The 23,434-nt window shown below is 40.0% G+C and overlaps 1 protein-coding gene across 1 annotated transcript in view; it reads left to right on the forward strand.

The window, feature by feature from the left end:
• GRM3 (glutamate metabotropic receptor 3) overlaps positions 1-23,434 on the forward strand; it is a gene marked incomplete at both ends in the record, with an annotated part of 92,062 nt that overhangs the window by 66,243 nt on the left and 2,385 nt on the right. Inside the window, 2 exons of the mRNA XM_080936162.1 lie at positions 2,681-3,747; positions 10,058-10,232. Coding sequence (XP_080792288.1) covers positions 2,681-3,747; positions 10,058-10,232 — 1,242 coding nt within the window. The remainder of the gene's footprint in view (positions 1-2,680; positions 3,748-10,057; positions 10,233-23,434) is intronic.

Consider the following 23,434-nt stretch of genomic DNA (forward strand, 5'->3'; position numbering starts at 1 on the left):
ACTGAGAGACAGAGACAAAGAGATAGAGGCAAACAGAGACAGAGAAAAAAAGACAGAGAGACAGAGAGAGGAAGAATAATAAGAGGGAATATAACAACATCCAAAGAAAAGGGGTCTGTGATTTAAGAGAACGTAGGGGAAGGGCAAGCAAAGGCTAAAGGGAAAAGACATGAAAGAGATTGGAGGGAGAAAAGAGAAAGAAGAAATAATGCAATTATATTTTAATTAAAAAGAAAAAACTATTAAGGAAAACGGCTTCCCCTCTTAGTTCAATGGAGCTCTATTACTTCAGTGTAATATTTCCCAGACATTTAATAAATGCAAACAATGATGTATTAAGAATAAATTGTATTGAAACTCATTTTAGAAGTTATTCATGGTAACAGTAGACACATGATCAACTACACGTGGGAAAGAGGAAAAGTTCTGATGTTCAAACCAGCTGCTTTCTGGAAGATTCCAAAGACATAGAAAATAGTGCCAAGTTCCAGCCTCAGCTTTGAGAGAGATTCTAAGGAAGGGTGTGTTCAGTAACATAGAAAAAGTGACTAGAATTCAAATACAGGTGCAAGCTGACAGACAGCCTGTGTTCTGCTGAGACTGCTCTCCAGATAGCTCTATGGATAGGTCTTGGCTCTGTGGTTTGCTTGAGGTGGCTCTCTGGTAGAGAAGGCTCTCTGCTCAAGACAACTTTCTCCTGCTAGAAAAAATTCTAGGAGAGCTCTCTAAGCAGTTCTCTCTGGATAGCTCTCTCTTGGAGACCAAAGACTTTTATTTACATATCAATCCAATTATTTACTCCAGGTTCCTTTTTTATTATCCCATGAACCAGCATTCTATGACCTTAGTCCCTTGATTCTTAGAAATGATAACAAGTACATTTTTTAACATAGCAGTTGAATCAGAGATCTGCCTGCCTTTGTAAGATAACTAAATGGGATCAATGTCTGAGATCACTATTTCCACCACACCTGGACCCTAAACTAAGTCTGGCCCAGGCTGACCTTGAACTCAGGAATCTGCCTGCCTTTGTAAGCACAAACAATAAGTTTAGCTAGGTGGAATCTTGCCCAGCATTCACAGCTCTCTAAGTCCCTTTATCTCCTTCCTTAGTATCTTTCTGACAAAGTGGCTCATAGCACAGCAGCCCCTGTCCTTTTGGGTTAATGAATCCCCTCATATAATTCATATTACATTCTTGTACTTGCAGAGTTGAGAAATAATGCTTTTGAACTCATGCTTTTAGAGTTCTTTCCCAGAGCTTTAAGGGTTGTTCTGAAAGTCATTTACCATTTTGTTGAGGAATGCAGGCACACCCTCACCTCCCAGACTCATGCTGCTTCTAATTGTCATCGAGTCTTTAACCTTAACAGCGAAAGCATTCCCAGAAAGAGGAACAAGAAAATATGTAATTATACAAGTGACTCATGACACTTGTATAATTATACAATTATACAAGCCTCATGACAAACAATTGTCAAAGTTCATCATGGAGGTCCTTGCCCTGATGCTCTAGGGGTGAGAACTGGGTCACTCTATCCTTTCCACAGTGGCAATGCAGGACTTAACAGAACAGGATCTAGAACATGCCATTGTCTGAGAGCTCACATTCTACATTCAAAGTAATGCCCAATTGCAAATATTCTTCCTACTATTTTGCATATACCTAGCCAAGAACATCAGCACATGCTTGTAACCACAGCATTCAAAATACTGAGGTAGAGAAATGCTTGAGAGTTTGAAGCTAGCCTGGGGTACATAAAAACACTATATGCCAAAAGCAACAGAATGACTATAAATTAACTCCAGCTTTTTTCTTTGTGACTCATAAGAAATATTTAAATGTATGTATTATGCATTTATATTGAATCTCATTTCAAGGGAAAATTTTCTTCCTATTAATTTTATATTTTGGGGCTGAAGAGATGGCTCAGAGGTTAAGAGCACTGACTGCTCTTCAGGAGGGCCTAGACTCAAACATATTGTTTCTGTTTACAAAGGCAGGCAGGTTCCTGAGTTCAAAGTCATCCTGGGACCGAGTTAGTTTAGGTCCAAATGTGGTGGAAATAGTGATCTCAGAGACTCGTCCCATTTAGCTAGCTTACAATTCCCATCAACCTCGTGGTCGTTTACAAGCATCTGTAATGGGATCTGATGACCTTTTCTGATGTATCTGAAGACAGCAACATTGTACTCACATACAGAAAGTAAATAAATCTTTGAGAAAGAAAAAAATTTATACTGAAGATGGTGAAAATTTCAGTGGTTGTATATAAATAAGTATGATATGGCACATGAAGTTCTGCCTAATACCTGTTATAATGCTTTAAAGAAAATAACATTCTACATCACCCAGAGCACAACTCTGCATTTTCCAATGCTTTTCTGTTATGTAATACACTCTTTGAAGGCAGCACTGTACTGTGTTCATTATTGTCACCAGCACTTGGCACCTATTAGATACTCAGCCATGGGAAGTGTGTAAATTTATGAATGCATAAGCACTCTGGAAGCTTTTGATGTGTGGCTTTTGATGGTAAGTGGTGAATTATGTCAGCCTCGCTATCTCTGGTTTCTGTTTCTTCAGTTCTGCCGAGCATACACCAAAAGTAATTGACTAATGACATATGAGACACCTAAACAAGTGTTCTTTTCTTTTCTTTCATTCTGTGGATCAAAGCTCCATTCAACCCAAATAAAGGAGCAGACAGCATTGTGAAGTTTGACACTTTTGGAGACGGGATGGGAAGATACAACGTGTTCAACTTCCAGCATATAGGTGGAAAGTATTCCTACTTAAAGGTTGGCCACTGGGCAGAAACCTTATCTCTAGATGTGGACTCTATCCACTGGTCCCGGAACTCAGTCCCTACTTCCCAGTGCAGTGATCCCTGTGCCCCCAATGAAATGAAAAACATGCAGCCAGGGGATGTTTGTTGCTGGATCTGCATCCCCTGTGAGCCCTATGAATACCTGGTTGATGAGTTCACCTGCATGGATTGTGGCCCTGGCCAATGGCCCACTGCAGACCTATCTGGATGCTACAACCTTCCAGAGGATTACATCAAATGGGAAGATGCCTGGGCAATAGGCCCAGTCACCATTGCCTGCCTGGGTTTTATGTGTACATGCATAGTTATAACTGTTTTTATCAAGCACAACAACACACCCTTGGTCAAAGCATCGGGCCGAGAACTCTGCTACATCTTGTTATTTGGAGTTAGCCTGTCCTATTGCATGACATTCTTCTTCATTGCTAAACCATCTCCCGTCATCTGTGCATTGCGTCGACTCGGGCTTGGGACCTCCTTTGCCATCTGTTATTCAGCTCTGCTGACCAAGACAAACTGCATCGCTCGAATCTTTGATGGGGTCAAGAATGGCGCTCAGAGGCCAAAATTCATCAGCCCCAGTTCCCAGGTTTTTATATGCCTGGGTTTGATACTGGTGCAAATTGTGATGGTGTCTGTGTGGCTTATTCTGGAGACTCCAGGTACTAGAAGATACACCCTGCCAGAGAAGCGGGAAACAGTCATCCTAAAATGCAATGTCAAAGACTCCAGCATGTTGATCTCTCTGACCTATGACGTGGTCCTGGTGATTCTATGCACTGTCTACGCCTTCAAAACAAGGAAGTGTCCTGAAAACTTCAATGAAGCCAAGTTCATAGGCTTCACCATGTACACCACCTGCATCATCTGGTTGGCATTCCTCCCTATATTTTATGTGACATCAAGTGACTACAGAGTAAGTCTTTGGATGCTTTCTCCTTTTTCTTCGTTTGACTTTCTTTTTCCTTGTGTTCTTTTCGTTTATCAGTGTTTTGTCGGGTAGAAGGTAAGATAGATTCCTTTTATTTCATTTCAAGGATGAATCAAATAATTACAAATGCCATAATTAACCTCCATGTGATGTGAGGAAATTAATTCGCCATGCTTTAACACACTTAATTAGTGGTTAATTTGTTCAGAGCTGTGCAGCAGGCACAGAAGGGGAGACGGCCATAACTGATGGGCCAGTCAAGTAGCTTATAATCTGGTGAGGAATAAAACATAATACATGCACATAAAAACATCTTAATTAAATTTAAAAGGCAATAGGCAGGAGAATGAGACTTAATCATTAAAACCCCCATGAAAACACTTGAAATTGGATACAAGAGGATGTATGTCTACAAGAGAGGGATCTATAAATTCAAGTACCATTGCAGCATCACGTCCAGATCAGTATAAATCTAAAACTTTTATTCATGCTTCATTACTTCCCTACAGTGGATTGAAAAAGAATCTGCTGTGTGCTGTGTCACATATACAAATGCACTGTGCAGAACTGTGTGCTGTTGGACAGCTAAAACCTTTACTGTATATGTATGGGTAGCCTAGCTAAGTCATTGTTTATACAGTCTTACATACAATGTAAATGTATGGACTTACATATAATTACCACCTCTTATAGGAGAAATGGTATCATCCCATCATAACTTCCCAAGTTGTTGAGTTAAATTATTAAAGTAAAGTTAATTTAATAATTCTAACTGTAGAGTCTTTAGTGAGTAATAAGACTTTTCCCTTTTTCTAGTAATCAGTTTTTATTATCTCTATTTCTTCAGTTGTATAGATCATAGTTTTCCACAGGCCTGTTTTCTTGTTATAACATGATTTCAGAAAATGAAGTACTCCATAGATAATAACTCTTCCCAAATCTTTTGTTTACTAGTAATTATAAAATTGACCAAGATCTAGAAACCTGAGTCTCAACAAAAAAGTACAGCAAATTCTAAACCTTAGACAGGAAAAACACAAACAAACAAACAAATGAACAAAAACCACCTTCAGAGGTATCCATGGCACATCATGGTGAATAATGTTAATAGCAATAGATTGGATTCTTGGGAATATGTAAAAGCTCTTCCCATAAAAAAGCTGAATATATGAGGTAAAGTGTACTTATAAATTTGATTTATCATTCTGTATTTTTATATTTCAATGTTATATATGTATATGTCATATATGTATATATACACATATGTATATATATACACCATGATTAACCTCAATATATGAGAATTTTAATTCACTGTTTTAAAATATATATAATTATATATAATATGATATATAATATTATATATACTATGTGTGTATAATTATATATGTAGTGTGTGTGTATTTGTGTGTGTGTATGTGTGTGTGTGTGTGTGTGTGTGTGTGTGTGTGTAATTTCTACTGACTAAAATAATGTTTGAAAGGAAAAAAACAACTAAAGCCTGGAACCACGAACCTCGCAAAGGCTACTGAATTTAATTCAAGTTATCACAACTACATGTCTGAAGCCTGCGTACTGCATAACAAGCAATGCAAATTAGGAATGTAAGTTCAATGTTAGAGTAACACTCGGATTTTTTTTAATCCTCAGACACTTTAAAACAACCTATAAAATAAATAAATATAAATACTATAAGAATGGTAATATCATGATTTGAGAAGCAAAATCAAAGGCAAAATATGTAAACCATGAGAGAGTTTGAAAAGTTGAGTTTTAGAGTAAAATGGAGAAGTGCTGTTAATATTTTTAAGGCCTCTCTCTCCTCAACTGTTATGTATGCCACCCTGTGTATCAGCAAGGACAACTGACTTTTGTAATGTTGTTACTGTATCGTCCCTAAGGAACCTACTTTAATGTACTGGGACTAAAAGCCAGTTGTGGTGGCAATTCTCTTGCCCTAGACAGCTGATTTTCAACTTCTCACCTTCTTATCCACAGAAGTGCTGCTTGCTTTTTAAAGTAAAGGAAAGGGTAGGGGGGGGGGGAGAGGAATGCCAAAAATAAACTTAAGAACCATTATAAAATTTGATCTTATAGAAGCTAGCACTTATTTCTCGTGCCTAAAAGCTTGACTTTTCCCCTTGTTTGATGATGATACCTTAGAGTGTTAACTAGAAAGAACTAGCTGGAGACACCAGACCTTCCCCTACACTTTGGAAGTCATAAGGTAACTAGAGCAATGTGAAAGGTGAAGGCAGAAACTTCAGATGTTACCCCAGAATTCTGATATAGCTCAAGTAAGTAAGATCCAAATGTTCTCATGCTGGTGATCTTGAAATTTAAACACGTATATCAAATCTTAAGTTATTTTTTAAAATAATTGTTACCTTCATTTAGCTAGGGCCTATTGCACAGTGTCTACTGTAGAAAAAGATGCAGCCAAACTTAAATTTTATTTTCTATGGAAAAGGAACCCATTGGAAGATTTTTAGGTGAGTGAAGTCATGGTTTCACATTTTAAGGATGAAAGATGAGACAAGAACAGAGAGACTGGCTTGGCTGTTTGGTTAGCCTGTGGCATATGCGACCTCTAATAACATTTAAGAGGGTTAGGAAAGAGAAACTATTAAAAAGTGTGGAAGGCTTTGGTACTACTCGAAGTCTACCAAAGTAACCTGCTACAGTGCCAGGGACAAGGCAGAACGGATGAGAATACTGATTCAGACACAAAGGACTTTACCACTCACAACCCCAGCAGCAACTTCTGCATAGGATCCCCAATTCCCAGTTTCTAGAAATTCAAAATGGACTCAGGAATATCTTGAATGTGGCCTGTTCAAGGCAGGCCCAACTTTCCTGACTTGACTGACTATCCCAGAGCACCACACTGTTACTAATCTCACTCCTAGTCTAATTATTAATATTATGCCTGCTTGTCACAGAGTTTAACATTATTTCTGATTTTTAAAGCATGGCATTAAAATATAATTTCTCTTAATTCCTGTCAGGGTCCCCCTTAAATTTGCATCTCAATGAGTGCCTTGAGTTTGGCCCAACCCTCCTCCCCAGTAAAAAAGCTAGGTAAGAGGATGATTTGGGTCAAAGCGTGACATACAAATTGAAATTCTTTCCCTTCTTGAGTTCCCCAGTATACTGCATTGGTCAATGTATATATCTACCACTATCAAACGGAACTCGTGCCTGGCACTGTAATACATGGCTGAGACAATTACAGGTCTCTGGGGTAAACTTATTGCTATTACTTTGCTAAATGGGCATAGTATCAACCTACCTTCTGAACACTTACCTTTATTACTATGTGTTAGTATAGTTTCTAAACCTCAGCAGAGACTTGCTCTTTTCAGTGGGTGATGGTTAAGACAATCTCACAACTGGGCAAAGTGGAGAGAATAAGTTACTGTCAAGTGCTGGTGTCTAAATGGGACATCTATATCATACAGAGACACACATGTAGGCGCACACACAGAGACACACAGACACACACACATAAGCACACACACATACACACACATACACACACATAGGCACACACACACAGATATACACATACACACACATAGGCCACATAGGCGCACACACAGAGACACACAGACACACACACATACACACACATAGGTACACACACAGAGATAAACATATACACACATAGGCACACACACAGAGACACACATATACACACATAGGCACACACACAGAGACACACATATACACACATAGGCACACACACAGATACATACACACATACACACAGAGAGACACACAGACACAAATACAGACACACACATACACACCTCAAAAAAAAATAAAAGCCAGAATTTGAGGAACATGGCTGTGCAATGCACTGTGTTTTGGACATGGTACAACCAGTGCATTCATGAACTCACTGCAGCTGTGAGTGTCTGCACATGACCTGCACAGACTGGGCCTGTTACCATTTCATCACGTGAGAGAGAAGCTCGTGACGTGTCTGCCCCCACTGACAGTGAAGGGTAGCTGAGGTAAGCCGATTACTCTCTTCAGGGGTGTAACCACTAGAAAGTTGTTCATCGTCTAGCAAATAGCCTTCCATCCATGCTTAAGATATAAATTAGGTGAGTCACACGCAAAGACACAAAAGTAGTTTAAAGAAACAGTAGAAGGGGGAAGATAAATGAGATGAAGGGACGTGTGGTAAGAAGAAGAACACTCATTCAGTACATGTGCTAAACCGACAAATAATAAAAAAAAATATAAGAAATAAATGAGAGGAAAAAGAAGGAAGAGTAAGGCAAGCCAGGTACAAGCACAATTGCTAGTGGGTGTCTCACCTGTGCATAGCTGAGGGCTTTTCTGTCCAGAGAATGTGCTCAAGTAGACAAAAGCTCCTATTTGCACTGGGATTCCACTGAAAAAACTAAAACCTTTGTCATCCCAAAAAGTCACCTTTAAGGGACGAGCCTTGAGAGATCATACCAAGTGGTACCAAGTGCCTTATACCCACAAGTACCCAGTGCTCTGTGCCCACAAGTACCCAATGCATTGTACCCACAAATACCAAGTGCTCTGTACCCTCTGCTTCTCAAGGAAATCAGCCAAAGTTCAGGTGACTGACTCATCTGCTTTCTGAGGTCTCTGAAGGTCCCTCTTCTTATGATAATTGAGGGTCAAATTTCATGACTCTATGCAAAAGGAAGTAAAACTTTCTACCTCGCCAGAACAAATTTAAGTTGTTAGTAATCAAACAGACTTGAATATTACTGTGGAGAAAACCACCCTATCCCATGCCAGAAACAATTTTCAGAAATAATCAGAGCACTAGAATAGCTGTTCCCTTTCAACCCTTTTCCTATAACCCAACATTCAGTTCCCTCTCCAGACCCTCCCATTTAACAGGCAATATAGTAGAGCACTGTTTGAGAACACCAGGTTGGCCATACAGTTTTTCTCTCATATTTGCTATCGATTTCTATGAAGTTTCTTTGGCCCTTGGGACCCATATACTTCCTTTTGTAAGAAGCCATATCTCAGTTAGAACTCCATCCTTACTGCCAAAACTGCCAGAGACTGCAATTTATGATATTTTATTGTACTTATTAGACAACAAGTTATCCCACCAGCTTCACTGATACTGACAAAAAACTAAAAAAGACTTTTTTAGTGGCATCAATAGCAATAGCCAGACTGTAAGCATTCACAGCTGACTCTGAGCCTCGCCTCTCACACAGATGGATGCTGGCCTCTTGCACTGGGAGTAGACTCTATCCTCTAAGCTCTTTATTTGACTATCATGAAAAGCATGTTCAGAACAGAGGTAGCACATTTGCTTAGGAGATATGTAGAAACATGAGCCCCATACACTATTATCTCCCAACAGAAACTGATGTTGGATTAAATGAGTGAGTTTAAGAACAGTAGAAAAAAATCAAGGATGACTCCCAAGGTTTTTAAACGTCTGTCATTGCTCAGGCTGGGACTCTTAGGAAAGAAGATCAAACTTGGGTTATACATACTTCCTTTATTCCTATTAAATGCTAAACATAATATGTGTTGATGACAGTTGAATATGAAAATCTGGAAGCATACAGATTAGGTCTGAACTAGTAAATGTCTGGATATAAACAATGTATTAGGTATCTAAGTCATGAGAACTTAATGCTGAAGGTGAGATTTTAAAAACTCGAGGTCTAAGACACTCCGAACTTTAACATTCAGGTAGAAAGGATCAGGAACCATCACCCAGTCTAGCAAAGGATATGTCTAGAAAGCCAAAATAAGAAAATGATTACTAATGTCAAATGTTGCTATGAGTTTAGAGATAAAGTCGGAGCCATAAGAATGGCTGGTGTAAAATAGACCAGAGAGGGACAGGTAAGCACAGAATTTCAATCATGTGACTCACCAGAGGAACTGGACAAGTGACCTCTGAAGAAGCCCAGCTCATTGACAACCACCCCCCTCAATCTAGTCTCCTCATGACTGAATATTTATGTTTTACTATTTTAGATTCTGCATAAATATCATTATACAAATGTAAAGAAAACAAGAAAGTCTATTCAAAGCCTTGGCAAGCCATGAGGAGCAGCCCACACAAACGATGCTTGCTTTGAAAGTCTAAACAGTGTTTGCATGAATATCCCAAACACTGAAGATTCAACCTAATTAGCACACAAACTTAGCTATGAAATGAGTAATGAGTGATTCTGATTGTCTAGCTTGGGCCTGTCTCAGTGTTCTCTTTAGTTGACTACATGATGGGATTTATGACCGGACACTCATTAGCCAACCTCTCTTGTAGGTGCAGACAACAACAATGTGTATCTCCGTTAGCTTGAGCGGTTTCGTGGTCTTGGGCTGTTTGTTTGCCCCCAAGGTGCACATTGTGCTCTTCCAACCCCAGAAGAACGTGGTCACACACAGACTTCACCTCAACAGGTTCAGCGTCAGTGGAACTGCAACCACATACTCTCAGTGTAAGTATGGAACTATGCCAATTCATTCATCGATAGGGTAGCCGGGACATCAGGACCCAACAAAGCATGTCTATCCCCAAAAAGTATCTCAGATCGGCACGGATACGTTTTATTTTGTATATTAAATTAGAGTGTTTATCAGACTGAGCTATGGGCCAAGGTTACAGCACAGAGCAGAAGAGTCACCATTTCATTTGGGTGCCAGGTAGAGTCTATAAAGGAAGAAAGGCATTCAACCCATTGATTCAATTAAGCTTTTTGACCAGATTGTGTAGCCAATATGATCAGCTTTCTAGTCTTTTTGCAATAGTCCTTTGAGATGCCTTAGGCGTGTCTCTAATTTGCCCTCTGACTCACTTTACTCAGTGACTAGAGGGGGTTATTTAAAGAATCCTCAATGTCAAACACGTGTTCATAAAAAGTGCAAAAGAGATGTTCAGAGGAATGACTACTGGCTAGTACCACCCATTTTCAGAAGTTCAAACATTTCTATTAACTAGGGGAAGCTAAGAGTCTGGAGAATCTTCTCAATGAGGGCACTTGTGTAGTCCTGTCATTTTAACCACAGTAAAATCCAACTAACATCCTATAACAGGACTTCGGAAAGTGCTAGCACAGGTTCTCCTGACTGGCTGGCAGTAGTTCCTCTCCTCCCTCTCCTTGCTGAAAGCAGCTAGGAGGCTGACATGAACAGGATTCCAGGCTCTCTCCTCAGACCAGTGTCCTCTCCCCTACCGGCCAGTACCCGAAACACTATTATTTCAAAATATGATTCAGACTTTAGAGTCTTCTAAAGCACAGAGGTGTCTGAAGCAGCTCCGTTTTAAGTTAATTTGTGGTACAAAGTAGGAGAAATTCACTGACAGAGAGAGGGGAATGGAGCCACAGGGGAGGGAGGTCTTGAAATGCCAGAGGCAAAAGACTGCTTCAGAATTTCACCCCCAGACAACTAGAAAGAATATTTGAAACTGGCTCAGCACCACAGGGCAACAAGTGCATTAGTGACCCCAATTTCTCAAAGTATCAACTGTGACAGGTCAACCTCTCCCCAGGAGAGGGAAGACTGACAGGGTGGGAGCCCACAGATGTTCTGAGTCGCAATATCCATCCTTAGCTCGAAGACTCAACCACTGTGACTCAGGGATCCACACACTTTCTACTAAGTTCTCAGGTTTCCCAGTGTTTATTTCTTAACTAAACAAAATTTTTATTGCTACCTAGTTCAGATGATTAAAAACAAAAGCAAGCAAACAAACAACAGCAACAAATACCCTGGCAATAGAGATAATGTTATTCACAGACACTATCACTTACCCAGGATTCTTTAGGTGAAGGGCATTATGCTCTGTGTGTGTGTGTGTGTGTGTGTGTGTGTATGTGTGTGTTTGTAAGTGTGTGTTTGTGTGTGTGTGTTTGTGTGTGTGTGATATTTTATTGAATACTCACAACTTTTAAGATAAAGAACCACAAACAGGGTTATGTGTTTTGAAAATCCATGAGTCAGAACTAAGCAACAGTACTTCTGGTGTCCAGCCAGTATACCTAGCTGCAGTACCATGCTACCTCTCCCAGAAAGCATGCAGGGTTATTGCTGATACTAAGTGCTTACCGGCTCTCATCAGGAAGACACGGTGACACCCACCCTAGTCTGAATAGCAGTTTCCCTTGGGTCTGTTGATAGCTCAAAGCTCTGTTGGATCTTGGAGACTGATCTGAACAACTTAACATAGTCATTAAGTCATAACAGACACGTGATAACCAGACTTCAATAACCCAGATCTAGTACCATGTTCTAATACACATGGTAGAAACTATTAAATTCCTGAAAAGAATATTGCATTATTTACCCAATCAAATCTCACCTCAGAAATAGTAAACTATTCATTTACACAGAAATACTGAGAAGTACAGCTATACCAAACCACGGCTGCTCTGAAAGCTAAGGGAGTAATGGTCAAATTAGTGCTTTAATGTAGATGCCTACCCAAAGCAACGTTTTCTCATTGTTATCTCCAGAGCATTTCCAGAGCACATTGTTTCAACAATATTGCACTAATTAATTTATCCCAACCAAGGAAGCAGTACTTTCCAGCAAAATTAAGAATTTCCACAATATCCATTTCAAAATGCAGAAATAGCAAAGAGACTCATCTGTAATTCTGTGTTTAATGTAGCTTAATTGTTGCAAATTTATTTTATCTTCATGTTATCAAATGTTACAAGTTCTAGTTTGTAGCTAAGAAAACTGAGAATTATTTGGGTATGTAGCTAGCTTGAAGCTTTTGCTTATTATTGGAACAACATAGTTAAGTCTTTTTTTTTTAATTTTCAAAATAGGGTTTCTCTGTGTATCTTATAGAAATCTAGTTTCTAAAAATACAAGCTTCCATTGCTATTTAATGACAGTAGCAAAAACATACCTTTAAGGCAGTGATCTTCAACTTTTTAATGTTGTAAACTTTTAAAGTAATATTAGAATTACTATGAACCGAGGCAGGACAGAAACCACATGAAAACCTTATCTCAACTGAAAACTGTCTTCAGAGAGCTTTTCTTCAGGTAGGGCTGCTGCCCTCAATCAAGATGACAGTGAAGCTGGGACCTTGCGCAACAAAGATCATGCGACGGCTCTCAACCTAGATGTCATTAACACCATAGCCTCTATGGCCCTGAAACTATAGCTCTGCCTGCCCCTTAGCAAAGTGGGTGGCAAGGCACGTACGTGTCTGTGACATCCCAGAATGGAACAACATTTATTTAGAGAAGCATGTAGTAGCTACATATTAGCAAGGAGACAAATGGCTGTGAATGTGAGGAGATTCCTCCCAATTCCGCAGCCTCTGCTGCAGAGGCTCCCGAGCACAATCCAGTCTCACCCTTCTCCCATCTCAGCGGGTTTAGAGCTGGTGCAGGCCAGAACGGAAAGAAATCAGAGAGAAATAAAATTTAAAGAGTAGAAGTTGAAGAGTAGGCAGAGCAAGCTAAGTCCAAAATAAAAATCTGGAGAGTTGTTTTTGAGCTGCAGGAGCAGGAAGCAAGAACAAGCGGTTGGAGGGCTGAAGGCCAGCGAGAGAGGCCTGGAGCTGCGGGAGGAGTCTGGAGAGGCTGGGGGAGGTCATAGAGGCTCGTCCAGAATGGAAAGGAAGAAATTCATTAGCTGGATCAAGGCTAGTGGAAGTTTCAGAACACTCAGTACTGGGATTTTCGAGAGAAAGGAGAGCGAAATCTTCAGGAGAGAGAGATCTCATGCAAGGGAAGAGGTCCTAAGGTGGTGGTGGGGGGGGGGGGGGGGCCTCAGTAAGAATGGCCAGCGGCAGCCAAGAAGACTGTTTCCCTGTCCCTAGTGAGACACTGTGAGCCAACAGTCGTTCCCTCAGGACCAGTGGGGCTTTTATAACGACCAAGGGGGAAACTTACCAATGTGCCAATGTTTGGATGGAGAGATCCACTATCAGATGGGGGGAAGGTGCTCCTGCGTAGAAGACAGAGTTGCTTGTCAGGATGAGGTCCAGGGCTGTAGGCTTACCCCACGGGGCTGAATCCACAAATTTAAGAATCTGAGTCACAACCATTGTTATGTTTTATAAAATGTGGTATGATGTGGTGGGATGGAGTGCCTTTAGGGGCTCATGCTGAGGCACTCCCCCCAGGTATCAGTTATCCTACAGTTCTAGTATAAGCGGAAGTTTACTTGGGACCTGAGAAGGGGGTCTGGGGAGGGGAGAAGGGGCAGAGAAAGGGGACAGAAAGGGAGGGAAAGAGAGGAGAGAGAGAAAGAAGAGGCCAGCCAGGAACATGTGGGGACAGAAGAAGAAGATGGAGAGACAGAGAGTAAGAGAGAGACAGAGACACAGAGACAGAGAGACATACAGAGAAGTCCAAGCAGTCCTTTTATATGTGAGCCAGGCTCATACCTGGCTGTTGCTAGGTAACTAGAGGAAATGCCAAAAGTCCTAGAACTCACTGTAATCCAGGCTTGCCTGAAACACAGAAATTTGCCTGCCTCTGCCTCTCAAGTGCTGGGGTTAAAGGTGTGCTCCACCTCTGTGTGCCTGGCCTATAACAAGAGCTCAGTAACTCAGAGCATGTCGACTTTGTTTTTCCTGACTTGAAGTGAAAGTATTTTCCATTTCAATAAATTAAAGCTACTTCCATGAAATTCACGTGTTAAATTCTCCAATATTTCCATATTCAAGTGGCCTATGAGCATCAAGTACAAACAGTAATTAAATGTTAATCCTGAGATTTGCTGGAGAAAAACCAATTCCATTGTTTTGGGTTAAATTTCAAGCAAGCTTCATTAAATATTAAACACTGACCAAAAGATAGAATTGGGTCAGGCCCACTCCCTGGAATTTCCAGATTAAGTGGCACTGCCAAAGACACCTATTTTATGAACAAAACCCATAGGTGACTGTACTTTCCTATGTGACTTTGTTATTTTCCAAGAACTGCAACTCTTAGCCTTCCAGGAAGTTACCTGGTCCTTAGACAGGTGGGGCTTACAGGTTAATTTGGGGCATTACAGTAAGACAGGGCCCCTGAACTCATGAAGCTTAGTGTCTAGTGTCTTGATAATATAAAAGATAAAGTCAGCTAATGAGTCTGAAGATTTAGTGTGCCCCAAAAAATAAAAGTACCAAGTCTTAGGATGTATTACATTAAAAAAAAAAAACAAAAACAAAAGCAAACAAACATGAGGATAAATGATGAAGAGGTTTATGCATTGATCAGATAAAGTGTATTTATTAACTCCAAATCATTATTCATGATCTGTGGATAATCTTTATCCAAGTGATCTATAACCTCCACTTCTGCATATGAACCTGCTACTGACCTACAGCCATATACGAATTTAAGCCAAACTTTTACCATCTTAGGGCCTGTTTCCTCTAGATTGAAGACAGTGCAGCCGATGACCATTTCCCTTCCAAATACTGATGCTGAGTTTTATAACAAGAGATCGGGATAAGTTTTATAGAGCAGGGTGTGGTGGGGTGGGAGGGGTGTCTCACAGGCCCATGAGGAGGCATCCCTTCCCCTGAGGTTCCAACCATACAATGGGTATAGTATAGAATTGAGTTTAGTTAGGACAATGGAGGAAGAGTTGAGAGGGGAAATACGGAAGGGGAGGGAGGGAAGGAGAGAGGGATGGAGGGAGGGAGGGAGGAAGAGGCCAGCCAGAAACAAGTGGAGAGAGGAGGAACAGGCTTACCTGGCTATTGCCAGGTAACTGTTCAGCAGAACACAAAAGGAATGCTAACAACTGTGAAGTGTGCTATTCTATAAATTACGCAAACTCTTAAGGTATTCTGAATCCATTAGGTATAACATACATTTTACTTAGAATGTGAGCACAGCCACTGGTTTTAAATCTCCGAATTTATCCAACTGCAGATCAAGAAATATTCGAGGGGAAGATGCATAAAAATCTCTAAATATATTCAGACTAATTTTCCAGTCATTTTTTTTTTCTCTAACAAAGCTGTATACCAGCTACGTGCAGTACACTAAGTGTGAGCAATCAGGAGATGATAGAAAGTGTATGGGAGATGGGTGTAGGTTACATAAAAACACCATGTCACAAAAGGGACTTGCTTATATATTCATATCTGTGGTAGGGAAGGAGACAGGGAGGATCCTGTAACCAATACTTTACAGATTTCCAGAGACAAATGTAACTTTTCCCCTTCCAGCAAGTACTATATTGATGACATATTCCATTAGGTGATTGTAATTAATGCTATTGCTGATTCTGGACTTTCTCCCATAGATAAAATACACCACATATAGCTGGAAGCAGATAGAGAAGAAGCAGGGTTATCTGTCCCTCTCTTCAATGTTCAGTTATTTCTATGCAAGTTTCATAGCCCAAAGGGTTTAAAACAACTCTTTTATCACCTCCCTTGGCTTTGTGAATCAGGAATTCAGCCAGGCCTTGGGTGGGCAGTTCATCTGCTTCAGAATGCCTTTCTTGGCATCCTCCTGTGGTGTTCCTGCTGAGACTGGGTAGATCTGGAGGAAGTATTGTAGTCTCACACCTATGCTTAGCACCCTGGAAAGACTCCCCACTCTGGCTTGCAGAGAGCATGCTCTGTGAAAGCAGCAGCCAAAACCTGCCATCTGGGAAACCCACACAGGATAGCCTGCACTCTATCTATTCAAGGATAGGACACGACCTGCCCATATTTTAAAAAGGGACCAAAAGGGACTAACCCAACTCCCACGAAATCTGTGGTTGCTTTTATGATGTTACACTCTCCAAATCATAAGTGACCTCAGTGCTGAACTCTTTACAGGGGCCAAAGTGGCTTGAAGGTGCAGCCACATTAATTCCCACTTTGTCTTTTGGTGAGAAGGTGGCAGGAAGATACAGCATAGCACTTTGGAGCTATGGTCAGTCTGTTCCCAGAAGCTAAGGTCATCAGTAACAGGAAAAGTATGACCAAACTCAGAAGTCAGTATGGAAGAAGGGCTATGAATAAAGGCCTTTGGAGGAACTCAAATTATTGTGTTTATATATAAGTGTTTATATACATATATATATATATATATATATATATATATATATATATATATATATATATATATATATAATATAAGTATATTGTTGTGGCTAAAGGTCCTGCTTGTTTGTATCTGTCTCATTATATACAGTGGGAGTCGAAATAAAAATAGATAGCTCTTCTCCTTTAATTGACCCATGGGTTAATGACTCCCATCTGTTTGTATATAAATAACGTATTCGAAGTAGAGATTTCTTGATTCCCTCCAGATATTCTGATTCCTGTGATCTGGGGCAAAGGCAAAATCCGTTTGTAACAGAAAACATTAGCTCTTCAGTGGAGGTAATCCAAGAGGCAGCATCTGAGAGTTCAACAGCAAGCATACTTGTTGGCTTCATCACATACCAGACAGCGCAGAGAGAGTTTACTTCATGGCCTTCAGGGTGTCACTGACCCTGGGCTCAGACAGCAGCAATCCCCCATGCTTCGCTCCATGATACCACTGGCCACATACCTATGCAGTTGTTACCTAGAAAACCACTAGTCACATTCTTACACAACTGTTTCCGAGCCTCCCTCTAGGACTCTTTACTGAAGTCATTTTGAGAACAGAGTCACCTGGCCACTCATAAGGACTGCTCCTCCTGAGGGAAGGAGATCTTGACATCTTAAAGTCATCTTTGCAATGCTGTCCCTACAGCCACCACTTAAGCAAGCATCTTATATAGTGAGATTCTAAAGGAAAGAGGCCATTCTTTATTCTGTTCTGCTTGGAAGGAAAGGGAATTCTTAGAGCTTGTTCCCAAAGACAAAAAAAAAAAAAAAATCAAGAAAATATTCTGGGGGTATAAGTGGAACAGCACAACATTGAAGGAGATGCACTAGACATATTTGAGTTTATACAGAGCAAAACCTTTGGGGAGCTATGCAGGTCAGACAGACAGCACTCAAATGGTTTAGAACCAGCATACATCAGCATCGAGGTGAGAAATGAAGTGTGCCTTTTGGTCTTACAGAGCTATTAAGTAAGCAAACTTGGTTCAATGGGAATGGATAGTCCTCTTTCTCAAAGTGATCATTTACATATAGAAATGTCATTATCATTACACTCAGCCAAGAGCCTTCTAGTAACTAATGATGCCCAGATCTGGGTCTTAGAAAATCTTTAACCAGATGCAGACTGATTTTTTTCTGTCCAAATTTTATTCAGAAGGCTGTCTTTGTGGTAATGTGGGAATTGCTCCACTAATAGAAACGAGACTTTATTGCAAAGTATTTTTACTTTACAAAGTGAGATAAATAGTATAAAAAGATTAAGTCAACAGTCTCCTAGAGACATTGCCTAAATATCTACAGAGTGGCAGCAAGAGAAAGCAAACATAAGAGAATAAAGACTTGTGTTTACTAATGATTATGTCTTTGACAGCATTCTAATGAGCAGAGCACAAAGCACTGTTGAAATCTGAATGTAACTATAAACTTAGATATGCCATATGATACCCAAATTCCTTCTTTACATAGCAATGCCAGAAAAGTAATAGTATCACATATATATATATATATATATATATATATATATATATATATATACTGGAGATTCAAAAAAATCCCATAATGATACTGTGTAAAGGCCTGGTCAGACAAATGGGGAAGTTACTGATAACACACAGTGAGTTGACAGTCATCCCCACCACAGGCAGAATTATGTTGTAAACAGGATCAGTGGAGAATGCATGAGAAGCCTAGAGCACTCAGAAAGTTAAGCCATCTGCTTGCAGGCAAAATAAACAAAGTGCATCCAATTCAAATAGATGTCAATCTGCTCTTCCCTTTTAAAAGTCCACAACAGCTGAGAATTTCAGTCTAGTTCTTCCACATCTTCCTTCAGTGAGGATCATAAGTAAACCTACTACTAGAGGCATCTATCTCTTCTTCCTCCTGCTTACTGTTGTCATTGAATTTGCCTCATTTCCAACTCTTTTCCAACCCTTAGTCTCTTTACAATGTTCTACAAAAGAAATGATCACAGAGACTGGAACTGCAAAGGCTATTAAGGATCATTTATTCTAATAACTACAATCCAAATGAGGAAGCCAAGGTCTTCCCCTACTCATAGATGCTTTTGAGAAATTTGGTAAATAAAATCATAAATAAAACTCTCAAAAGATGTTTGACAACAACTCTCCTGGCCTCTCTAGATTTTCTACCTTGGCTCAGTGGGGGTTGGGAGGAAGGCTACTTTGATCATGTGAATCTTAGCATCTGAAAAATGAACGGTTTAAAACGTTCTTTCAGATCCACACTCAGCAGCATCTTATTCTAGTAACGTGGTCATAGAAGCCACCTCATGTCCAGAAGCCCAACACTATAGTCATATTCACTGTATACTGTAGATGTCCACAACATCATATTACACAGAGACAAAGGATGATGGTCTTGAAGGCAGACTCAAAATGTTTTCAGAAAAATAACTTGATGGGAACAAATAAAGGAATATTATTCACTCAGTAGGTGGTCCTTTAAAAGCAAGTATTTTGAATTAAATTACATACATCTTCTCCCTTCCTGTGTTGTATATTTGAACAGGAAGCAACACAGAACAAGTTCCTGAACCAAAAGCTCAAGTATTATATTAGAATTACCTAAGTCAAACACAGCTCATGAAGCCCTAGAATTATTAATGTCTTCAGGAACAGTGCATATGTTCAGACTTAAGGGAATGTGCTAACTTTAAAAGAAACTGTGTTCATTGTCAATGACTGTCTGTAATTTGTTTTAGATGAGTGCCCTAGAACAAAACAAGCAAACAACCAATTTGCTTTATTAGTTTACCTTTGCCACTTCTCTTTCACTTTAAAAGAAATCATCTGGAATATCCGTAAATGGGGATATTTGTGTGACCATAAAGGAGGAAAAAATATTTTCACATGGGAAACAATGAGACGTGTGTGGAATTCTGCCTCACCTGGTATGACTGCAGAAGGTTTCAGAGAGGGTCCTCACACCAGGAAATGTGCAAATGCCATAAGCAATCTTTAATCCATTCACCAAAGAAACATGTTTGAGCTTAGAACTCACCTCTAGGCATAGGGAACTGTGGTCATGATGAAGCAACCCTACACTCACAGTCATTTTGAAGGAACACAGCCAGACTGATAAGACATCATGTAAACAGTTGGTGAGACACATAAAAAAACAAAAAGGATCCCATGGGGGAATTGACAAATTCCATCTGGCACAAAGAAGATGGAAAAGTGACCATTGTTTATATCATGGCTGGGGTGGCTTCTTTGCTCAGGCAACATTTTGCACAAAGACATGAAGGAAACAAAGGAATAAAGTGATGCTGATACCTGACAGAAAGACACTGAAGGTGTGGTTATTGTAAGTGGAGAGGCTCGAAGTTTGGGGGCAGGCTATACCAAGGAAGCCACTGTGGCTACAAGAAAATGAATAAGAGCATTGTAGAATAGTTTGCTTTTCTACTGAAAGAAACTGGACAACCCTAGGCTCTTTCAGAGGTGTGGCATGAGCTGGTCTTCCAAGCATCACTATGTCTACAAGAGCAGACAGCCACACAGGGAGCAGACAGGTCACTGAGTCTACTACATTTTCTAGACACTGGTGGCTCAGACTTGGCTGATAAAAATGGAAACTAATAAAATATTTAGATGCTGTATACCATTTGAATGTGGATTTAACAAGATTAGCTACACCAGACAAAGCAAGTGTCTGGCTTAGTCTTCTTGAGTTTAACACATGCAGCTCCAGATTCCGATCCCTAGGTACACCTCCTCACATTGATGGACTCTCAGTGAGTGAGTTTCTGATACTTGAATGAGCTGTAATCTACACTTAGGACAGAAAAGAAGAAAAAGATAAGAAAAGAAAAGAAGAGGAAAGGGAAGGGAAGGGAAGGGAAGAGAAGGAAAGGGAAGGGAAGGAAAGGGAAGGGAAGGGAAGGGAAGGGAAGGGAAGGGAAGGGAAGGGAAGGGAAGGGAAGGGAAGGAAAGGAAAGGAAAGGAAAGGAAAGGAAAGGAAAGGAAAGGAAAGGAAAGGAAAGGAAAGGAAAGGAAAGGAAAGTGCTGTCCAACTCAAAGGTGGATAAGAATTAGTTTTTTTTTTTTTTTTTTTTTTTTTTTAAAGTGAAGAGTTAAGGAGCCTTTTTATTTACCACATGATTATTTAGATATCCACTTCTCTACTTCTGGAGGGATAGGCAGTAAAAAAAAAATATGACTAAATATGTATCATGATGTAACAATGGGGTAAAAAAAGGTTGTTTAAGGGCAAGTGGAATCTCAACTCATATAAAATTAAATTGCATCACAAGTAACAAAACAAAAGAAACAAACAAACAAAAAAGCAATGAACACGACATATCTTACACTCCAAGTCTTGTCTCTCAGAATGAAGAGGTCTTAGCTTTTGTAGAATTAAAACTCCCATTTGGAAACTGTATCTTTACTTTGCACCTTGTTTGATATTAATAGTTTTAAATCACGATTTGAATCAGCAGCAGTAAATACTTTCTGAGAATTCAGTCTAGAATCACCCCCATTGTCCAAACAATGAACAATTTGCCTTCCCCTTGAAAAATCCACAACACAAAGATGGCAATGCTTCTGCCAGTCAGCACATCTTGGTCACCAAATGAACTTTAGATGGGATGAGTAACATGAAAAGGATGAGAAAGAAAACTGATTTAAGGACAAAGGAGGAGGACAAAGAAGCATACAGCCGACAGATGCTAGACTCCCTAACTATTTAGCAAATATATAAACAAGCAAATATCCTGGAAAAATTATTTGACATCACTTGGAACAAGAGAGTTGAAAGAATGAAAGCAAACAGGAATATCTGTTCTGCTGAGAAATGTATTTCCTCCCAAATATGATAAGTTAAAGAGTTAGTTAAGACTTTGATCCTGGAAGCCAGTCTTCTAGACGGTTAACAAACAGGCTTGGCATCTGGAATAATCATTCAATGAGTGACTATGAGTGACTAGTGAGAGAACAGTGGGTTTCATGTCAGGAGATAAAACATGGTTGCTCTGATCAATGTTGCCTGACATCCATGAAGTAAAATGTGTCTTTGGATAAGTGTAAATTATCCATTTGTGATCAAGGGTGGAACACACACAGTCTCTTACCGCCCTTTCTGCTCTTCATTTTGAGTGACAAAGAAGTACCACTGTAGCCTAGAGCAGCGAACAGCTGCTGTTCAGCCCAATTCTGCAGAAAACCTGCAAGAAGCCTGAATGAACAATTCTAGAAATCTGCTTAGCCACACTTAGGAAAATGGGCTGAACTTAAACCATTAAAAACCTCATGAGTTCATCAGAACAATAGCAAGGCTCATTACAAGAACACACATACACACAGAGCGAGAGATAGCATTTTGCTTTTCCACATATTTTACTACCCTGGGAAATAACAGATGGGCTAATATGGGAAGCACATGTAAAATATTTATGAAATGCAAAGTAATTGAGATAGTAAACTCATGAAACAATAAATTCTCCTACTATATTTAGCAGCATATGTAAAAAGTGGGTTTTTTTTTCATAATAAAATGCAGTGGCCAAAGCTACAGAGAAACAGTAAAAAAAAAAAAAAAAAAAAAAAAAAAAAAAAAAAAGCAAAAAGATACATAGTGGAGATCTCTTCAATGCACTAAACAGGGTCTGGAGGAAATTTCCCCCAGAAAGTCCATTAAGAGAATCTTAGCGGTTGTTATTTTGTGAGATCTTGAATTTGTACTTTCTTCCTCAGAGTTTAAAACATTCTGGCAGAGGGTGTGCCCATGGCTATCCCTATGGAGCAGAGACAAACTCAGAGTGCTCTGTGGACCATCATGGAGATATCCATGAAGTATAGAGTAGAAAATTATTTGAAGCCATGCAGCTAGCTACCTTTGTAGACGCTGCATTTCTTGTCTAGTCAAATGCAACCCATTGGTGAGATTGGAATGCAGGAGGCAAGGCTCACGTAAGTACGTACTTCAGAGGACAGAGTTCCATCACGTTCCACAGTAGGCTGGGAACGTCAGAACAGCTTCATGAAAGAGCCTCAAGAAAGGCATAGAAAGGGCCTGAGACTAGATGAGGGAGACAAAGGCATCGGCATGTCAGACCTTTGGAACTTACCTTCATGATCTGTTATTCCTCTTCAATCTCTGAAGAGTCTGCAAAGATATAATACAACTTGATCCCAGAGAAGATTAAGAAATGAGTCAAAATGTCGAAGGCAGCAGGCCTGGTACCAGGACCCTCGGCCAGTGCTCTTTGCCAGGGTAACTGGTACCTTTACCTCAGTGTTACAGGAGGAGCAGAAAAATCACCTGTCCTAACAAGGCTGCCCACGGACCTCACAAGTGTGCCAACTCCTTACTAAAATACCCACTGACCTCGTGCTTCTTAGAAGTGATTTATATGATCTCTCTGGGAGTATTTGCTGACGGTCTCCTCACAGAATATATTGAACAATGATAATGAAACAGATAAACAGGGCTCCTATGCATTTTCTGACCAATTGTGAAGAAGAGGGGGAGGAGGGGTTGAGGGAAGTTGGGGAGGAGGTGTCTGGAAGCAACATCCGAGCAGGTCTGAGTTTTAAAGCTAGGTGATGTGACAGAGGGATACTTTAGACTGAGTTGGCTGATGACCATTTTTATAAGGAGGTCATATCCCAGGTG

Source organism: Micromys minutus (genome assembly GCF_963924665.1).
Source record: "Micromys minutus genome assembly, chromosome: 23".
NCBI classification, from domain to species: Eukaryota; Metazoa; Chordata; class Mammalia; order Rodentia; family Muridae; genus Micromys; species Micromys minutus.